Source organism: Salvelinus fontinalis, chromosome 4 (genome assembly GCF_029448725.1).
Source record: "Salvelinus fontinalis isolate EN_2023a chromosome 4, ASM2944872v1, whole genome shotgun sequence".
Classification (NCBI taxonomy): Eukaryota; Metazoa; Chordata; class Actinopteri; order Salmoniformes; family Salmonidae; genus Salvelinus; species Salvelinus fontinalis.
The window spans coordinates 48789657-48810857 of record NC_074668.1 but is presented as its reverse complement, the minus strand read 5'-3'; the positions used below and the strand labels follow the sequence as shown (position 1 = coordinate 48810857).

The 21201-nt window shown below is 42.0% G+C and overlaps 1 protein-coding gene across 4 annotated transcripts in view; it reads right to left on the bottom strand.

Moving 5' to 3' along the window:
• The window catches only part of LOC129853919 (SEC14-like protein 2), a 44514-nt gene extending 24004 nt beyond the window's left edge, over positions 1-20510 (bottom strand). The window contains exons 1-6 of one of the 4 annotated variants that reach the window (XM_055920437.1): positions 19953-20507; positions 19815-19873; positions 19019-19094; positions 10241-10284; positions 1795-1857; positions 1418-1606 (exon numbers count right to left, since the gene is read on the bottom strand). In XM_055920437.1, the coding sequence (XP_055776412.1) occupies positions 1418-1606; positions 1795-1857; positions 10241-10284; positions 19019-19094; positions 19815-19868 (426 nt within the window). In that variant the 5' untranslated portion in view covers positions 19869-19873; positions 19953-20507. Of the gene's footprint in view, positions 1-1417; positions 1607-1794; positions 1858-10240; positions 10285-19018; positions 19095-19814 lie in introns of all 4 variants that reach the window. The other 3 variants (XM_055920438.1, XM_055920439.1, XM_055920440.1) reach the window with 3 other exon arrangements.
• Positions 20511-21201: the final 691 nt, after the last annotated feature.

The following is a 21201-nucleotide window of genomic DNA, read 5'->3' as shown; positions in this document are numbered from 1 at the left end:
CCCACTATCATCCAGAAGGTGAGGTCAGTACAGATGCATGAAAGCTGGCACCGAGAGACTGAAAAACAGCTTCTATCTGAAGACCATCAGACTGTTAAATAGCCATCAATAGCCGGCTACCAACTGGTTACTCAACCCTGCACCTTAGAGGCTGCTGTCCTATGTACATAGATATGGAATCACTGGTCACTTTAATAAGGGAACACTAGTCTCTTTAATAATGTTTACATACTGATTTACTAATTTCATATGTATATACTGTATTTTAGTCTATGCAATTCCGACATTGCTCGTTCTAATATTTATATATTTCTTAATACCATTCTTTTTCTTTTAGATGTGTGTATTGTTGTGAATTGTTAGATACTACTGCACTGTGGGAGCTAGGAATTCAAGCATTTTGCTACACCCGCAATAACATCTGCTAAATATGTGTATGTGACCAATAAAATTTGATTTGAAAAACAGCCCCAGACCACTATTCCTCCTCCACCAAACTTTACAGTTGGCACTATGCATTCGGAAGGGTAGCGTTCTCCTGGCATCCGCCAAACCCAGATTTGTCCGTCGGACTGCCAGATGGTGAAGCATTATTCATCACTCCAGAGAACGTGTTTCCACTGCTCCAGAGTCCAATGGCGGCGAGCTTTACACCACTCTAGCCGCTGCTTGGCATTACGCATGGTGAACTTATGCTTGTGTGCGGCTGCTCAGCAATGAAAACCCATTTCATAAATCTCCCTATAAACAGTTTTTGTGCTGATGTTGCTTCCAGAAGCAGTTTGGAACTCGGTAGTGAGTGTTGCAACCGAGGACAGACGATTTGTATGAGTTACGCGCTTCAGCACTTGGCGGTCCCGTTCTGTGAGCTTGTGTAGCCTACTACTTCACGGCTGAGCCGTTGTTGCTCCAAGACATTTCCACTTCACAATAACAGCACTTACAGTTGACCGGGGCAGTTCTAGCAGGGAAGAATTTTGACAAACTGACTTGTTGTAAAGGAGTCATCCTATGACGGTGCCACGTTGAAAGTCACTGAGCTCTTCAGTAAGGCCATTGTACTGCCAATGTTTGTCTATGGAGATTGCATGGCTGTGTGCTCAATTTTACACACCTGTCAGTAATGGGTCTGAATTAGCCTAATTTTCTATATATAGTGTATGTCACATCTGTGACCATCGGTAGGGTTTTCAACAAGGATGACAAAGATTCTACAGGAACACTTCATTAGTGGTATAGAATCTCAGTAAGGTTGGTGCCAGGTGTTTTTCCTGGTCTTCTCAAACATACTGTATGTTCATGTAAAACTCCTGACCCTCCACATACAGTACTGAAAACCATAGATAGTGGCCTCATTTATTTAAATTGGAATCCCCATTCTAATAATTCTATTTATATGAATGAAACCTCCCCATACCCTCTCAGACTGCAGGTCACACTCCTTCTGCAGCATCTCACAGTCTCTAATCTTAGACTTGATGAAGTCCTGTTTAGAGGCAGACAGGAAGAGGCCCTTAGGGTCCACAGGGCCGATGACATCCCACCAGATGGGGCTTCCCTCCCGGTCGAACCCGCACATCCCACCAGACAGGTACTTCTCAATAACCTGGACACAAATGCAATGGAAACACACTATTAACACCATGGTAACAGACTAATATCATGGCACTATTATATAGTCAAATTTCAACTATTTCAGTATTTAGGCCTATCTGATATTTTAATACTCGAAAAATATAAAAATATACTCTGCTAATAGGTCAATTGAATAAGGGTGATAACAGACTGTCATACCTCTGGAGGCTGCCATTCTGTGGTGATTGTGTCTGCTTTCATGTGTTTCCTGAAGTCAAGGTGCTGGAAATAAAGCATGACAGAACATGAATGGCTCCAATAGTTTTACATGTAATGGATTGAAATATCTCTCTCTCTCTCTCACGCACACAAACACACTGTTTGTGTCAGGAGAACAGAGACTATAGTGAGTTAAGTGGGTCAGTAGGTTTAGACTGCAAGTGTGACAATACCTGCATAAATACCCCATCAGCATAAAGGGGATGATACACTACACACTTCAGGAAATGATAGAGCTGAGCAATTAACTGACCTTTCGTCATTTTTGGGGTTATTAAACAACTAATTGACCATCATTGGTTCAATTACTTGAATTCCATTTAGTTATGTGTTTTTTTGTGAGCCCATTGCGCCGTTTCTCCAGAGAAAAATGTATCCATTCACGAGAAAAATCAAGTCAAGGACTATGTGGGACACTGGGCTGAAGGGACTTGTAGTTTTCATTAAACAAATATTAAACCTAGTTGACAACAGAAATGTGGTAATGAACTACAATGACTACATTCCATTATGAAAGTTTTTTTCTGGCTCAGACAGATGGATCAGAGAGGAAGAGGCAAAGTGAGAAGCTTCATTCTTGACAAAATCTATTTAAAATAAGCACAATGCGATTCTATGGGCTTATTTTGGGACTAAGCTTGTTGCCTTCATTCCCGCCTTTGGGACAACGACTCCCATTGTTAGAGCGGAGACATGAGCATCTCGTCATTATCTACAGATCTCTGGACAGATACACTTTTACGTCTGCTAAATTAGGTAAAAGAAACAGACTGCATGAGGGTGGAATGTACACAACAAACGACGAGAGGGGCGGAGAAAGTTCGCGAAAGTATGCCTTATCTACTTTGAAGAACTAGTCAAATTAAACTCAGCAAAAAAAGAAACTGTCTTTCAAAGATAATTCGTAAAAATCCAAATAACTTCACAGATCTTCATTGTAAAGGGTTTAAACACTGTTTCCCATGCTTGATTTTTACGAATTATCTTTGATAGACAGGGTCCTGAAAAAGTGACGTTTCTTTTTTTGCTGAGTTTCCTTTTACTAGTTCTTCAAAGTAGATAAACAATTAATGAACATGCACCCGTGGAACGGTCGTTAAGACACTAACAGCTTACAGACGGTAGGCAAATAAGGTCACAGTTATGAAAACTTAGGACACTAAAGAGGCCTTTCTACTGACTCTGAAAAACACCAAAAGAAAAGATGCCCAGGGTCCCTGCTCATCTGCGTGAACGTGCCTTAGGCATATTGCAAGGAGGCATGAGGACTGTAGATGTGGCCAAGGCAATAAATTGCAATGTCCGTACTGTGAGACGCCTAAGACAGAGCTACAGGGATACAGGACGGACAGCTGATCATCCTCGCAGTGGCAGACCATGTGTAACAACACCTGCACAGGATCGGTACATCTGAACATCACACAGGATGGTACATCTGACAGGTACAGGATGGCAACAACAACTGCCCGAGTTACACCAGGAATGCATAATCCCTCCATCAGTGCTCAGACTGTCCACAATAGGTTGAGAGAGGCTGGACTGAGGGCTTATAGGCCTGTTGTAAGGCAGGTCCTCACCAGATATCACCGTCAACAAAGTCACCTATGGGCACAAACCCACCGTCGCTGGACCAGACAGGACTGGCAAAAAGCACTCTTCACTGACGAGTTGCGGTTTTGTCTCACCAGGGGTGATGTTAGGATTCACGATTATCGTCGAAGGAATGAGCTTTACACCGAGGCCTGTACTCTGGAGCGGGATCAATTTGGAGGTGGAGGGTCCGTCATGGTCTGGGGAGGTGTGTCACAGCATCATCGGACTGAGCTTGTTGTCATTGCAGGCAATCTCAACGCTGTGCGTTACAGGGAAGACATTCTCCCCCCTCATGTGGTACCCTTCCTGCAGGCTCATCCTGACATGACCCTCCAGCATGACAATGCCACCAGCCATACTGCTTCTTCTGTGTGGGATTTCCTGCAAGACAGGAATGTCAGTGTTCTGCCATGGCCAGTGAAGAGCCCGGATCTCAATCCCATTGAGCACGTCTGGGACCTGTTGGATCAGAGGGTGAGGGCTAGGGCCATTCCCCCCCAGAATAGTCTGGGAACTTCCAGGTGCCTTGGTGGAAGAGTGGGGGAACATCTCACAGCAAGAACTGGCAAATCTGGTGCAGCCCATGAGGAGGAGATGCACTGCATTAATTAATGCAGCTGGTGGCCACACTTTTGATTTTTACCCCCCCCCCCCCCTTTGTTCAGGGACACATTATTTCATTTCTGTTAGTAACATGTCTGTGGAACTAGGGGGCCTCCCGGGTGGCGCAGTGGTCTAGGGCACTGCATCGCAGTGCTAACTGCGCCACCAGAGTCTCTGGGTTCGCGCCCAGGCTCTGTCGCAGCCGGCCGCGACCGGGAGGTCCGTGGGGCGACGCACAATTGGCATAGCGTCGTCCGGGGTAGGGAGGGTTTGGCCGGTAGGGATATCCTTGTCTCATCGCGCTCCAGCGACTCCTGTGGCGGGCCGGGCGCAGTGCGCGCCAACCAAGGGGGCCAGGTACACGGTGTTTCCTCCGACACATTGGCGCGGCTGGCTTCCGGGTTGGAGGCGCGCTGTGTTAAAGAAGCAGTACGGCTGGTTGGGTTGTGCTTCGGAGGACGCATGGCTTTCGACCTTCGTCTCTCCCGAGCCCGTACGGGAGTTGTAGCGATGAGACAAGGTAGTAATTACTAGCGATTGGATACCACGAAAAATTGGGGAGAAAATGGGATAAAAATTTAAAAAAAATAAAAATAAAAATAAAAATAAAAAAACATGTCTGTGGAACTTGTTCAGGTTATGTCTCAGTTGTTGAATCTTGTTGTGTTCTTCCAAAATTGTACACATTTATTTTATTTCACCTTTATTTAACCAGGTAGGCTAGTTGAGAACAAGTTCTCATTTGCAACTGCGACCTGGCCGAGATAAAGCATAGCAGTTCGACACACACAACAACACAGAGTTACACATGGAGTAAGACAAACATACAGTCAATAATACAGTAGAAAAATAAGTCTATATACAATGTGAGCAAATGAGGTGAGGTAAGGGAGGTAAATGAAAAAAAGGCCATGGTGGCGAGGTAAATACAATATAGCAAGTAAAACACTGGAATGGTAGATTTGCAGTGGAAGAATGTGCAAAGTAGAAATAGAAATAATGGGGTACAAAGGAGCAAAATAAATAAATAAATACAGTAGGGGAAGAGGTAGTTGTTTGGGCTAAATATAGATGGGCTATGTACAGGTGCAGTAATCTGTGAGCTGCTCTGACAGCTGGTGCTTAAAGCTAGTGAGGGAGATAAGTGTTTCCAGCTTCAGAGATTTTTGCAGTTCGTTCCAGTCATTGGCAGCAGAGAACTGGAAGGAAAGACGACCAGAGGAGGAATTGGCTTTGGTGGTGACCAGTGAGATATACCTGCTGGAGTGCGTGCTACGAGTGGGTGCTGCTATGGTGAGATAAGGCGGGGCTTTAACTAGCAGAGACTTGTAGATAACCTGTAGCCAGTGGGTTTGGCGACGAGTATGAAGCGAGGGCCAACCAACGAGAGCGTACATATCGCAATGGTGGGTAGTGTATGGGTCTTTGGTGACAAAACGGATGGCACTGTGATAGACTGCATCCAGTTTGTTGAGTAGAGTGTTGGAGGCTATTTTATAGATGACATCACCGAAGTCGAGGATCGGTAGGATGGTCAGTTTTACGAGGGTATGTTTGGCAGCATGAGTGAAGGATGCTTTGTTGCGAAATAGGAAGCCGATTCTAGATTTCATTTTGGATTGGAGATGCTTAAATGTGAGTCTGGAAAGAGAGTTTACAGTCTAACCAGACACCTAGGTACTTGTAGTTGTCCACGTATTCTAAGTCAGAGCCGTCCAGAGAAGTGATGCTGGACGGGTGAGCAGGTGCGGGCAGTGATCGGTTGAATAGCATGCATTTAGTTTTACTTGCGTTTAAGAGCAGTTGGAGGCCACGGAAGGAGAGTTGTATGGCATTGAAGCTTGTCTGGAGGTTAGTTAAGACAGTGTCCAAAGAGGGGCCAGAAGTATACAGAATGGTGTTGTCTGCGTAGAGGTGTATCAGAGAATCACCAGCAGCAAGAGCAACATCATGTATGTATACAGAGAAGAGAGTCGGCCCGAGGAATGAACCCTGTGGCACCCCCATAGACTGCCACAGGTCCGGACAACAGGCCCTCCGATTTGACAGACTTAACTCTATCAGAGAAGTAGTTGGGGAACCAGGCGAGGCAATCATTTGAGAAACCAAGGCTGCCGAGTCTGCCAATAAGAATGTGGTGATTGACAGAGTCGAAAGCCTTGGCCAGGTAGATGAATACGGCTGCGCAGTAATGTCTCTTATCGATGGCGGTTATGATGTCGTTTAGGACCTTGAGCGTGGCTGAGGTGCACCCATGACCAGCTCTGAAACCAGATTGCATAGCGGAGAAGGTACAGTGGGATTCGAAATGGTCGGTAATCTGTTTGTTAACTTGGCTTTCGAAGACCTTAGAAAGACAGGGTAGGATAGATATAGGTCTGTAGCAGTTTGGGTCTAGAGTGTCTCCCCCTTTGAAGAGGGGGATGACTGCGGCAGCTTTCCAATCTTTGGGAATCTCAGACGATACGAAAGAGAGGTTGAACAGGCTAGTAATAAGGGTTGCAACAATTTCGGCAGATAATTTTAGAAAGAGAGGGTCCAGATTGTCTAGCCCGGCTGATTTGTAGGGGTGCAGATTTTGCAGCTCTTTCAGAACATCAGCTATCTGGATTTGGGTGAAGGAAAAATGGTGGGGGCTTTGGCGGGTTGCTGTGGAGGCTGCCGGGCAGTTGACCGGGGTAGGGGTAGCCAGGTGGAAAGCATGGCCAGCCGTAGAGAAATGCTTATTGAAATTCTCAATTATAGTGGATTTATCGGTGGTGACAGTGTTTCCTAGCCTCAGAGCAGTGGGCAGCTGGGAGGAGATGCTTTTATTCTCCATGGACTTTACAGTGTCCATGTGTGTTATTTAATATTTTGATTTGTTTAACACTTTTTTGGTTACTACATGGTTCCATATGTGTTATTTCATAGTTTTGATGTTTTCTATTATTCTACAATGTAGAATTATTCTACAATGTAGAATATAGTAAAAATAAAGAAAAACCCTTGAATGAGTAGGTGTTCTAAAACTTTTGACCGGTAGTGTATGTAAATTAGATTTTTCTGCATTTCTTTTTCAATACATTTTCAAACATTTCTAAAAGCTATTTCTAAAAGCTGTCTTGAATTCAGGCTGTAACACATCAAAATCTGGAATAAGTCAAGGGGTATGAATACTTTCTGAAGGCACTGTATAAGTTTTATATCAACTGTAATAATCTAAAAGGCTAAACTGTTGTCAGCACTCTTACTCTGAAAATACAGGCCCAGAGTAGTGCTGTATTCCGGGTTCAGAAGCCCCGGCCCATTTCTTAGTTCTGATTGATTAGTGCTTTTTGAGGTTGGTTCAGTTTCGTTTTGATTATAAAAAATGTGTGATGAAAATAATGATGTTACAATGATTTTAGAGCTTTTTAATGTAAATTCCAAAGCCAAAAATAGTGAGCATTCAATTGCCAAAATAATGTAGAAAATAGTAAAAATAAAGAAAAGCCCTTGAATGAGTAGGTGTTCTAAAACTTAGTGTTAGTATTCACACCCTTGAGTCAGCACTTTTTGGCACCAATTATAGCTCTGACTCTTTCTGTGTAAGTCTCTAAGAGCTTTACACACCTGGATTGGGGAACATTTGCTGATTATTCTTGTCAAAATTCTTCAAGCACTCTCAAATTGGTTGTTGATCATTGCTAGACAACCATTTTGGGTTATTGTCATGCTGAAAGGTGAGTTCATCTCCCAGTGTCTGGTGGAAAGCAGACTGAACCAGTTTTTTCTCTAGTATTTTGCCTGTGCTTAGCTCCATTATGCTTCTTTTTTTATTCTGAAAAACTCCCTAGTCCTTAACAATTACAAGCATACCCATCACATGATGCTGCCACCAATATGGAAAATATGGAGAGTGGTACTCAGTAATGTGTTGTATTGGATTTCCCCCAAACATAACACTTTGTATTCAGGAAAAAACAGTGAATAGCTTTTTGCAGTATTTCTTTCGTGACTTATTGCAAACAAGATGCATGTTTTGGAATATTTTTTATTCTGTACAGTCTGCCTTCTTTTCACTCTGTCAATTAGGTTAGTATTGTGGAATAACTACAATGTTGTTGATCTATCCTCAGCCATTAAACTCTGTAACTGTTTTAAAGTCACCATTGGCCTCATGGTGAAATTCCTGAGTGGTGTCCTTCCTCTATGGCAACGGAGTTAGAAAGAACGCACGTATCTTTGTAGTGACTGGTATTGACACACCATCTAAAGTGTAATTAGTAACTTCACCATGCTCAAAGGGATATTCAATGTCTGCTTTTAAAAACCAATAGGTGCCCTTCTTTGCGAGGCATTGGAAAACCTCCCTGGTCTTTGTGGTAGTATCTGTGTTTGAAATTCACTGCTCGACTGAGGGACTACAGATAATTGTATGTGTGGGGCACATAGATAAGATAGTCATTCAAAAATCATGTTAACCACTATTACTGCACACAGAGTGAGCCCATGCAACTTATTATGTGACTTGTTAAGCACATTTTTACTCCGAAAATTATTTAAGCTTGACATAACAAAGGGGTTGAATACTTATTGACTCAAGGCATTTCATTTTTTTTTCAATGAATTTGCAAAATTTTCAAAAACCATAATTGCACTTTGACATTATAGGGTATTGTGTGTAGGCCAGTAACAAAACATGTCAATTTTATCAATTTTAAATTCAAGCTGTAACACAATTTTTGGGGGAAAAGTCAAGGGGTCTGAATACTTTCTGAAGGCACAGAGGGGACCTGATCCTAGTACAGCACTCCTACTTTATGAATATAGGCTCTGGCCTCTGGGCCACACCTCCCGAATCTAATATAACATGTGTAAAGATGTGTAGGCTGGTTGTGCTGTAAGACTGTGGCAAACACTCTCACGCCTAACAAAATATGACATGACATAATGGACGTACAGGGGAGTGGGGTATGTTGAGCAATTTATTACTTTCGCTGTGTCAAGGGAAGTATAGTATTATTTCTAACAAAGACATACATATATTTTAGGATGTTGTGTATCCCCTCAAATAATCTGAATTTATGTAAACGTAACCGTTTTGAAAATGTAGCTTGTCCAAAAACAGTGGTCTCTTAGCACAACTTACCACGGGTATGGGGTAAATTGAGCATAGGGACAGGGTAAGTTGAGCCGCCTCAATTCGTAGGAAAGTTCTATGCATTTGAGGCTACTAAGCCCATTAAACTGGTCCCTGAGATTCTTGATATTCTTGACAAGCTCAGGTCTTGTCATCAGACAAGACCTTACGTGCTTCTGCTACTCTATCATAGCCTCTCTTTCGCACAGGTCGACGACCCCTGCTTGTCTTACGTTTGTATACATGAGGCATGATAATGTCTGCTCTGTAACCATAAAAATGCAATATCTTGAGTTCAAATGCATGAAAAATTGCTAGAATACTATTCATATTATGCATAAAACTGACTGAATGTAATCATCATTTGTATGGGGTATGTTGTGCCATTGGCTCAACTTGACCCTGGCCAAATGGCACAATTTACCCCAAAGAAACCATTATGACTAAATTAGCCCACACAGCTACAAGGATGCATTTTCATATAGGTTTAGGACATCATGCTATATTTAGGACCCCAACTGATGTGTAAAACAGTCTTAAACCTATCTACTTGGTTTAGATATTAGCATCATGAAACATATAACACAACAAAGTAATTGGACTTGTGAAAATCCGTTTAGGACTTAACTTGCTTACCACTTCTATGTGGTTTCTTCCTTCACAGATGCCATGCAATTATGACCTCTTCCTAAATATTTGGTCACATGATTAATGTTGTGTTTCCTAGAAACAAGGGGTGGCTCAATTAGCCCTTTGGCATTAATTACCCCACTCTCCCCTACAGTAGCATTCTTGGCTTGGCAAAGGTGTTAAATCAAATGAATGTGATGGATGTATTTCAGTTTTTTAAGCAGCACTTTCATGTGACGCAATCCACTCTTTGAAAGCGCCTGTATTGTATTGTGGTTAGGCTACATTCCTGATATTTCCCACATGCTTTTCCCCACAGTATTTCAGATTACTGGCTGGATAAACTGTTGGTCACACCAGGGGTACTCTCATGGTAGCAATGACAATATACAACAGAACTAGTCATATATGTTTCAATAGCAACATAGGAAAGGAGAGGGGGAGTGTTAGGCCTACCTTTCGAAGCATGGCTTCTGACTTATTGACATTGAAGTTCCTGGCTGTGAAGGGAGAGAAAAGAGGGGAGAGAGAAGAAATGGAGAGAGAGAGAGAGAGAGAGAGAGAGAGAGAGAGAGAGAGAGAGAGAGAGAGAGAGAGAGAGAGAGAGAGAGAGAGAGAGAGAAAGAGAGAGAGAAAGAGAAAGAGAAAGAGAAAGAGAAAGAGAGAGAGAGAGAGAGAGAGAGAGAGAGAGAGAGAGAGAGAGAGAGTGGGTGTGAATAATATCCATGGCGCCATGGTTATAGATCAAAGCTGACGGTGGTTTTGTGTATGTGTGTATGCTGTTATTTAACATGTAACATGTGAAGGACATTCTATTTGAGAAACACAGAGCATTTTGGTCCTCCACTACTAACGTTATAAACATGAACATCAGATAACTAACCACAAGCAAACAAGCAGGAAATGACCCCAAGTCCCCTTTTCATTCATAAGAAGAGTCTTCAGTTTTACATCTGACCGGTGAGACACTGGCTGTGTCCCAAATGGCAGTCTTTTCAGTCAGCCATGTGGCTGTGCAATTTTTATTTCATCTCTCTTTATAAATCTGGACATGACTAATTTCTTCCTCACTCCGGGTGTCAGTAAATGAGCAGGGTAGGGCTGGTGGTATCACCATAACAACAGACTGTAGCTAGCCTCCATTAGGGATTTTTATGGAGATTAAGAGCAGCCAGTTGCCTGACAGAGGCTTTCTTCCACTGTGTGCCAACACCTTACATCAGACTTCCCCTGCAGCACCGTACAGTACTGACCCAGAAGGGAGAGAGGACACTAAGCAGCTTATCTAATACTCTAATAGCTAAGGTGATTAAGTGGCCAGCTGACAGCAGTGGTCAGTCAGTGGCTCTGTCCCAAAACCCCCCTCCTATTATAGACCAGATTTGCCCTAACGACCAAGGGGTAGCTTGCTACTCAATATAATAAAGTAATGACTTTTCAAATAAGTTACCTTACAACGTTATGTTGGCTGACAATTTGTTAGTTACACTGTCCTTACGACAATAGAACGAGTCAAAATTCATCCAAGGCTGAAAAACAGCTTAAGAACGTTGGCTAAACTGGAACACTAGCGTGAGCCCATAGCTTATTAATGGAATCAAACGTTCGCAGGGCCTGTTTTGACTGGAGTGATGCTTAGAATTCCATAAAAAATGTATCCCTTTTTATTTTCCCACTAGTCTGTTCGTCGGACGAAACTGGGGAAAAAAACTTGTGTAGAAAGTAAACATCCGTAACCTCGATGCTTGTCAACTGTGCTCATGTCTGCGTAATGAAAAAGTAGGGAAAAAATAAAAACTTCTGACTATTTCTGGTCTAGTGATCGATGACAAATGAGCTCGCTGCCCAGACGTACATAATTACAAAGAGGAGATTCTGCTAATTAAAATGGTGCCCGTGTAACAGTTTTGCTTCCGCCCCTCTCCTCGCTCCTACCTGGGCTCGAACCAGGGACCCTCTGCACACATCAACAACAGCCAGCCTTGAAGCATCGTTAGCCATCGCTCCACAAAAGCCACAGCCCTTGCAGAGCAAGGGGAACAACTACTTCAAGGTCTCAGAGCGAGTGACGTCACCGATTGAAACGCTATTAGCGCATACCCCGCTACCTAGCAAATTCATTCAGGCTTGAATTTGATACAACAACTACGATAGCTGAGGTTTATAGATTGGAATGAATATTAGTTCAGAACCTAATGTTTTAGGGTCCATACACAGATCAGCTACACACTGTAGCTAGATACACATCCATAGGCATACAGTTATTTTTATCCTCCACTACACAATAAGCAAATAAATAGTTAGCTATGTTACTTCGGCTGCATTGCAAGGCAAGCTTACACAATTGTACATTCAATTTGCAGTAAATGCTTTAGTTAGCTAGATTCTTTACATCCACTGTTTCACAAGACGACAGCCTGTTTTGCTGGTTTTCTCAGGAGTCCCTAAAACATTAAACACGAATTACAAATTCATTCTCCTAACACTGGCTAATGTTAGCTAGTCAATTAACGTAAATTAACTTCATGACAAAAAAATACGCACAAATGTTTGTCTCTACATTAACTAACATATTCCTATCAATTGTAAATGTTTTGCTTGACTCGTTATGACGTTATAACAACTTACATTTGGTTCCACCGTAATGTTTTGTCAGCCATCTTTGTTGAAGAACACCACCAGGCACGGTGGCTCGCGTCAAAATTTGTCATTGAAACCACTCGATATCATTGGTCATATAAAAACCTTGGGACCCAAATGCATAATGAGTGCTCTAACTCCCCCTAGTTGTGGTCTGAGCAATGACGCCGTGACGCTGGGTACCTCTAAGTTCCACGGTGCAAGGTCACAACTTTTAAAGGAGGAACCACTGTAGGAAATAGGTTGTCATTTGGGATTCAGACAGTCACACCTGCTGAAGAAGAGTGGTCTAGACAGACACATCAATGACCATTACCAACTGAACTGAGATGAAACCCTGACAAAGCAGCAAAGCATATTTTACAATAGGTACAGGGTTATTTACTGCTCATGCATTCTCATTTTGACGCCAAACCGACCACATGTGCATACGACAACTGCCCCGCCCGCGTACGGCAACTGCACCACCCACAACCGCAGGGCTCTCCAGAGGGTGGTGCGGTCTGCCCAACGCATCACCGGGGGCACACTGCCTGCCCTCCAGGACAACTACAGCACCCGATGTCACAGAAAGCCAAAAAGATCATCAAGGACATCAACCACCCGAGCCATAGCCTGTTCACCACGCTATCATCCAGAAGACGAGGTCAGTACAGATGCATCAAAGCTGAGACTAAGAGACTGAAAAACTGCCTCCATCTCAAGGTCCTCAGGCTGTTAAATAGCCATCACTAGCCGGCTACCACCCGGTTACTCAACCCTGCACCTTAGAGGCTGCTGCCCTATGTACATAGACATAGAATCACTGGTCACGTTAATAATGGAACACTGGCCACTTTAATAATGTTTATACTATTTTACTCATTTCACGTGTATATACTGTATTCTAGTCAATGCCACTCCGACATTGCTCATCCTAATATTTATATATTTTTAAAATTATATTCCTTACTTTTAGATTTGATCTGTATTGTTGTGAATTGTTAGATACTACTGGAGCTAGAAACACGAGCATTCCGCTACACCCGCAATAACATCTGCTAAATATGTATTTGTGACCAATACAATTTGATTTGATTAGAAAGAGTCCTATTTTCATGTCATCCCAAAAAATGTAAACGCCTTGAGTTTGCTAAACGGCACTGGCCCTTGGATTGTAACCGGTGCTTTGGTCAGATGAAATGAAAATAGAGCCTTCACTAGTCTTGGGCGCGTGTATATAATAACACCAAGCACACATATACACACATAAAAATCCACAAAGAAATTGTTAATTGGACAGAAAATCTAAATTTTGCAACGGCCATCTTAGTCTCCGGAATTGATAACCTGTGGACAGTCCATACGCACAGGATTCTGTATGGAGGAATGGTCTAAGATCCCTCCCAATGTGTTCTCCAACTCATAAAACATTTTTTTTAAAGGCTCAGTGCCGTTATCCTCGCAAAATTAGCTATTGAAAACAAGGATGTCAATCATTTTGACTCCTACCTTTTTGATAAAAAATAGTATTACTTGTTAAACAAAATCTATTTCTCTGAGCAATTGTATTAGTATAAAATAATATAATTTCACAAAAAAAATGTAGCATACAATTTAGCTCAGTATTTGGAATTATTTATTTTATACAGTCATTTTTTTGCTCATCTTTATCAAGGGTGTCAATAATTTCGGACCCCACTGTACATGTGTCACATTAGTAATAATATTACTTGTATTTTTTTTTAAACGAGCACCTTATATACTGCATACGCATCAAAACGCTGTTGGTTTGATAAGTGGCATTAAATCACTCATATCGATTAGGGGTGAAAATCAGGTTGTATGCACTGCTAAAACTAACACAACTAAAAAACCACACCGAAATTCTAAATATTGTTACCATCCCTGGTTAGAGGACAACCTACTGAAGACAGTCAGCTACATTTTTGAGTGATGCATTTTGATTTGGGGGTCACCAAAACGAAAAGAGAAATGCAACACTGATTTGTCAATTACTAATATCGATATTGCGTTGAAATCATTCGAACAAGATGGGTGGAGTCAGTTTGCACATCCTGTTCAAACTAACACTACTGACAAAACACACGGAATCTGGGAATAAAATGTATATCACCGCTTAGAGGACACCTTGTAGAAGACAGCCAGCTACATTTTGGATTGTTGCATTTTGTTTCAAGTGGGTTGCGGGGAAAGGTAAACGCAACACTATTTTGTTAATCACTTATATCGATATCACATTGAAATCAATAGAGAGAGGGCAAACATTTGGGTTGTATATGCTGTTTAAACTAACACTATTCAAAGGACACACTGAATCTGAGAATCATTTTTTATATCAGTGGTTAGAAGATAATTTGCTGAAGGCAGTGGTCAATTTTTTGGAATCTCAGATGGAGATTCTGGGAGGCTGTTGAAATGGGGAAGGAACAAATCAGTTGCTTTGTTATTTAACGTCAATGAATCACGACCCGACATAGAATATCAACACTGACTAGGGTTGGAGTTACGTTTTTAATATGCAAGCTAGGCAGCACATCCATAAGGCTAGGGAAAGCTTTTCCTAAAGTAAATTGAATTATATTGCCAAAATTATATAGCGTTATTAGCCTACTCCTGTCTATACAAAAATAAATAAAATAATTCAAAATAGGATACTAAAGCATGATTTGGCCACAGAGGATCATTAGCTAATTTTTCCAAAAAATATTGTGGATTGTTTTAAATTGTATTGCCTACAGTCGGAAGGAAAAGCCGCGCTCGCAATTTGGGCAGATTATTGTTGAGTTGCAACTGTCTGTTATTGCTGTAAAGAAAAGACAATGAAAAGACTAATCTGTCTAAGTTAACAAAATTCTCAACTTAATTGAGCAAACAACAGTATAGCCTATCTTATTGGCACCAGCAGAGAGCATCTGTAATATCCCCAGTGAGTGCGAACTGCGCAAATTCACTAATTATCATTATCATAGTTTTTTTACAATAATTTTGTCCACCAGTTTAGATGGACGTCATATTCTATGAAATGTGTTTATAAAAGACCACATTTTTCCCATGCAAAGAAGAAACATATCGGAATTAGGCCTCCTCTATGCTATAGTTGCTCAGCTATGCAGTGAAGTCTTTTTTTGCGAACAGTGATTGAGTTATATTTGTAGCCTAAATTATGACTATTCAATCTACTCATCACATTATGAATAGTAGGCAATCTTACACAAGTTTGCAAATGTGATGATGCATGGAATGCTTTCTTATAAAGGTGCATTTTTATGGTGAAAATGTGCCTCCCCAAACTTGAGACTCACGCGCCTTTGTATGCCATGTTGTAAAGTGGATTATTGTGCTTAATTTAAGAATTTAGCAACATTAAGAATTGAGTAAAAAATATAGCAGCACAAGAAAGCTAGGATCCTCTTTTAAATAATGGCCAGTCAAAACTCTGTATTCACATGCGATTGCGCAATGACACATCTTTCAATGTGCTCTCTAACAGTGTTCCAGGGGTCCTAGATCTATATGCTACATTTGGAGTTATTTGGCCACTTTAGTTGTGATACAAACCTTATCAAAACATAGGCCTATGGGCTAGGTTACATGATGTGTGCGACTATGACTAGAAAAGGTTGTAAAAATACGTATGTGCTGTTTCTTGCCTTACTTCACATGCTGGGCATCATTCACAAGTGATAATACATAATTCACAAGTGATAATATTGTCACCCATCAGACTGTTCTTAATTTAATCTTGTCTTTACATTTACTAAATAATATACAGTGCATTTGGAAAGTATTCAGACCCGTTGACTTTTTTCACTTTGTTACATTACAGCCTGATTCAAAAATGGTTAAAATAGTCCCCCCCCCCCCCCCATCAATCTACACACACTACCCCATAATGACAAAGCAAAAACAGGTTTTTAGAAATTTTGGCAAAGGTATTAAAAGTAAAAAACAGAAATCCATTCAGCCACAAGATCATTAGTGAGGTCGGCACTGATGTTGGGCGATTAGGCCTGGCTCACAGTCAGCGTTCCTATACATCCCAAAGGTGTTCGATGGGGTTGAGGTCAGGGCACTGTGCAGGCCAGTCAAGTTGTTCCACACCAATCTCGACAAACCACTTCTGTATGGACCTCGCTTTGCGCACAAAGGCATTGTCATACTGAAACAGGAAAAGGCCTTCCCCAAACTGTTGCCACAAAGTTGGAAGCACAGAATCATCTAGAATGTCATTGTATGCTGTAGTGTTAAGATTTCCCCTCGCTGGAACTAACAGGCCTAGCCCAAACATGGCTGTACCCTTACAGTTTTAGACAGTAGCCAATATATATATATATATTTGTACTTTTAGCCATGTTTCTCCCCAATTGCATGTCTCATCGCTGCAACTCCCTTACAGACTCGGGAGAGGTGAAGATCGAGAGCCATGCGTCCTCCGAAGCATGACTCTGCCAAGCTACACTGCTTCTGACACACTGCTTGCTTAACCCGGAAGCCAGCCGCTCCAATGTGTCGGAGGGAACACTGTCCAGCTGGCGACCGAAGTCAGCTTGCAGGCGCCGGCCCGCCACAATGAGTCATTAGAGCGCGATGGGACAAGGAAATCCCGGCCGGTGAAACCCTCCCTTAACCTGGACGATGCTGGGCCAATTGTACACCGCCTCATGGGTCTCCCGGTCACGGCCGGCTGTGACACCGCCTGGGATCGAACCCGGGGTTGTAGTGACACCTCAAGCACTGCAGTGCCTTAGACCGCTGAACCACTCAGGAGGCCCTTATTATTGTTGCTATTTGAGCATATTGTAGGCCTACCAACAAAACCATCTAAGTAAATCCCATAACATTTTCACATGGAAATAGGTATTAATTTCTATGATATAGCCTACAGTAGACTATACTGTATGTGGTGTTTAATGCAGGCCTACATTGCATTTAAAAAAATGTTTTTACATTATGATGGGCTTGACATTAATTAATGATTTACTAGTTCTGTGGTCTGTAACACCATGGGCCAAATAGGTGACTGTAAATTGTAGCAGGAACTCCCCATTGTTGGCCTATACCTATCTATAACTGGGCTAATAACTCGCTAACTAGCAAAGAATATCAACAAATGTGCTCTGATCTGATCTGAAAAGCACAGTCACTCGTGGGTGAAAGACCGCTCATGTGGGTGAAAGAACACTCTTGGGCTCCCTCTGCCAATAGAATTCTACTCCACTGCGCTATGGCTCTGCCTACAACAAAATCACAGACTCAATCGAATTTGTTTTACAGTTGCATTGGCTGATATCATGTTAATTCGATCACAGAAAAAACATTGATCTATATAGTGCAAACAAATGGGGAGAACTCAGTGAAGTTCAATCTCTTCTTCTGAACGGCAGTCCTGGAACATTGGTGTCCACATACTTTTGTATATATAGTCTAGCTAGTTCGTTAGCTAAGCTAGTCATTGTAGCTAGCCAGTAACTCTTCCAGTATGTGTTGACATCATTTCAAAGGATTTGTTTTTGGACTGAAGCTGTAAAGATCAGTAAGAAATTGCACGTCTGTAGCCAAATATTTTATTCATAAATATGTTTGGTTTATAAGCATTGAATTACCTGATATGATGGTGCATTGATCAGTTATACAGCTTAAAGACGTTATTTTTGTGTTTTTGCCCAAAGTCGACCATTAAGACATTTCTATGCAGTGAGTGCAGCTCTGATTATTAGACTAGACCTTTATGGTCTGCCAGGGATCAACACATAGTAACAAGCTCTTTCTAATTACAAATGGAATAAGAATAGTTATAGATGAAAACCTGACAGACACAGACCATCAGTGGAAGGGCTAAGTGTATGTTAAGATGCCATAACTAATAACAGATGCATGAGTCACTGTTTTACAGGTTTAATGCAATTAGCCCTAGATTAGTCCTAGATTATAAGGATTCAGAGAGCCTACGTGAGTCCAATCTATTCCAATGTAGAACAAGGCATTCCTTACAACGCCTGCCTCTCACTCGCTGTGTTACTACAACCTGTCATTCCACTAATCAACTCTGGACCACAGACCTCTCTCTTTCTCTCTGGCCCTGTAACTGTCACTTGCAACCGTGTGAAGAGTTTTAACAAAAGCTCTAACACTGTTCATGTCCAAGTTAACCAGCTATTAGCCAAGTATTCAAAAGTTATTACAGTTATATACCAGTTATAAAGATAGCCCTCTCTCTCAAACCTTACAAACACCTTCCACCCCAACCGCACACAACTGAAAGCATTTACTGTAGCTACGCAGGTGTTGTATTCTCATGGTCAGTCACCGTTCTAAAACCAGTTGGTAACTTCTCTATTTGCAAAACCATTGAGTTTTAACTGTTGAATTGTTTGGTTGAAGCTGAAATATCTGTTGCTGTGTAACAACTTTTCCATCAAAGATGATAATCACCGTCTTCAGAAGCCTATCTATCCGAGCTAGACTGGACTGGAGAGTCTGACCCTACCCAAGCATGGTCTTAATGGCCTTGCAGCTCTCCTACCAGAACAGATCATTCCAGTTCCAAGCCCACCGTGGTGAAGCAACAGGCGGTTAATTAGTCTGCCTTACCTCTGAGCCAGCGCAACAGGAAGTGGTCATGCTGAGCAGGAAGTAGTGGAAGAACATCCTGAATCCTCTCTCGAAACTGCCCAAGGATAAAACCGGGTGGCAGAGAGAGAGGGGCAGCGAGAGCAAGAGAAAGAAAGAGAGCAAGAGGGCCAAAAGGGGTATAGGTGTATTAGTGATGATGGGTTTAGTGGTAAACATGGAAGCAAGCATGTGAAATGAATTGTTATAAGCCACATGAAAGCTTCAGACTTCTGTGTGGAGTTCATCTCTTAAAACAAAGCACATTGGTCACAGTAAATTCAATAAGTTTTTCCACTCACATCTCAGATAGTTATATATTTTAGGAAATTAAACTAAAATCATACACTAGAACCAAACCTTTCAAGGGAGATACATATACTCAATTCTTGACAGTAAATTGCAATTACATAAATAATGAATTATTAATAACATGATAATTCATTTAATAATAGGTCTAGGGTATATTTTTTTTACCCAGTTAGGTGATTAAAATGATGGAACCACCTATCAACTTTACTGACCCGTATTACCGAGAAACCTAAGAAGGAAAAGCTTGATAAAATACATAAATAGGTTACAACGTATTGTAGCCATGACATGTTTCTACATATAATCATATCTTGTAACGTACATTGCACCCAACACTGTCTGTATGCATGTGGTGGAAAAAGATAGGTAGGTTCAAAGTTCCAATAAGCATCATGACTGTCAGATCGTCAGGTCAAACATAAATAAATGCGACACAGATACAGAAATGTACAGTACAGCAATTCACCTCCTCCAATGCCTCAGCCTGCTTCGGACTTAGGTCGCCAACCCTGCCACTCATCACGTCTGTCAAAGCAAAACAAGATACAATGGCAGTTTTTATTCCGTTAATGGAAGTTGAAGACCCGAAGAGAATGCCACGCACTTTTCTGCCCTCGTCGCTGGACTGATCCCACTGTGTGAAGCTGCTCTACGAGGGCGCTGTTATCCTCTTCATCCCTGTCAGTCAAGTCGTAAAAAGCAATGACCGAATCAAAGACAGCACACTATGGAGATAGGCTAAAACTGCTTCTTCAGTATAAATCCCAGAGCACACTTGTAGACGACGTGATGGCGACGTTGGCTCACTAAACTCATATGTAGAAACAGGCCATGGTCAACAACGGTCGTCTCGTGCCAAACTACGCATGTGCAGGCCGTCAAATCAACGGCACTCCGTCGATATAACGTTGTTTTTGACGAAAATGAAAACGTTTCAGTTTTTCACTTTCACGAGCTTTGAGTACTAACATGCTCAACTACTTAAGACGTCGGATCTAATCTAGGTTGTATCTTTAGATTTTGAGAAAATGAACAGCTAAGGAAGAATATTTAATATATATCATTGACTTCTCAACCCCCAAACCCCAGACTGGTCTGTTTGGACTGTTTCTCAACAGTTCCCGGAAGTCTTGCGAAGTTGCGTCTCTGGGTTTAGAAACTCTAAAAACGTAAACACGAGAGGACACGCCCATTTAAAGGGCCAGTATCCCAACCTGATCCAGCGTTCACATTTTGCAGTGGGTTAATTCAAAAATAATGTAATGACAATGGATTTATAAGCGCGGAAATCGACTCTGCCGCACGAGCACGCTTTGGCGGCACACCGCGCTGGACCTCGGGCTAGAAGGTCGAGGGTTCGAGACCTGCTCCCTGCTGTTTCATTACACTGGTGTCAGAAGTGGGATCGGACCTTGCATCCACGACAGTGCGTGTGCCTGGCCGGTGAGCGCGTTCCTATAAGACGTAGAGTCCCAAGCTAGCGCGCGGACGCGCTCTTTGAAAGGAGGGAGCAGTGTAACGAACCTGGGTTTATAAGCGCGGAAATCGACTCTGCCGCATGGTTTTGCGACACAGTCGATAGCGCGCCGGACCTCGGGCTAGAAGGTCGAGGGTTCGAGACCTGCTCCCTCCTGTTTCATTACATTGGTGTCAGAAGTTGGATCGGACCTTGCATCCACGACAGAAGGTCGAGGGTTCGAGACCTGCTCCCTGCCTGTTTCATTACAATAACAATAAAACATACCAACACAAGTTGTTTTTATGCAACACAATAAAACTTGGGTTTGCATCAACAACAAAAAAAGAATACATTAACAGCTACACACCATGCAGTATCAGTCCACACCTTGCAT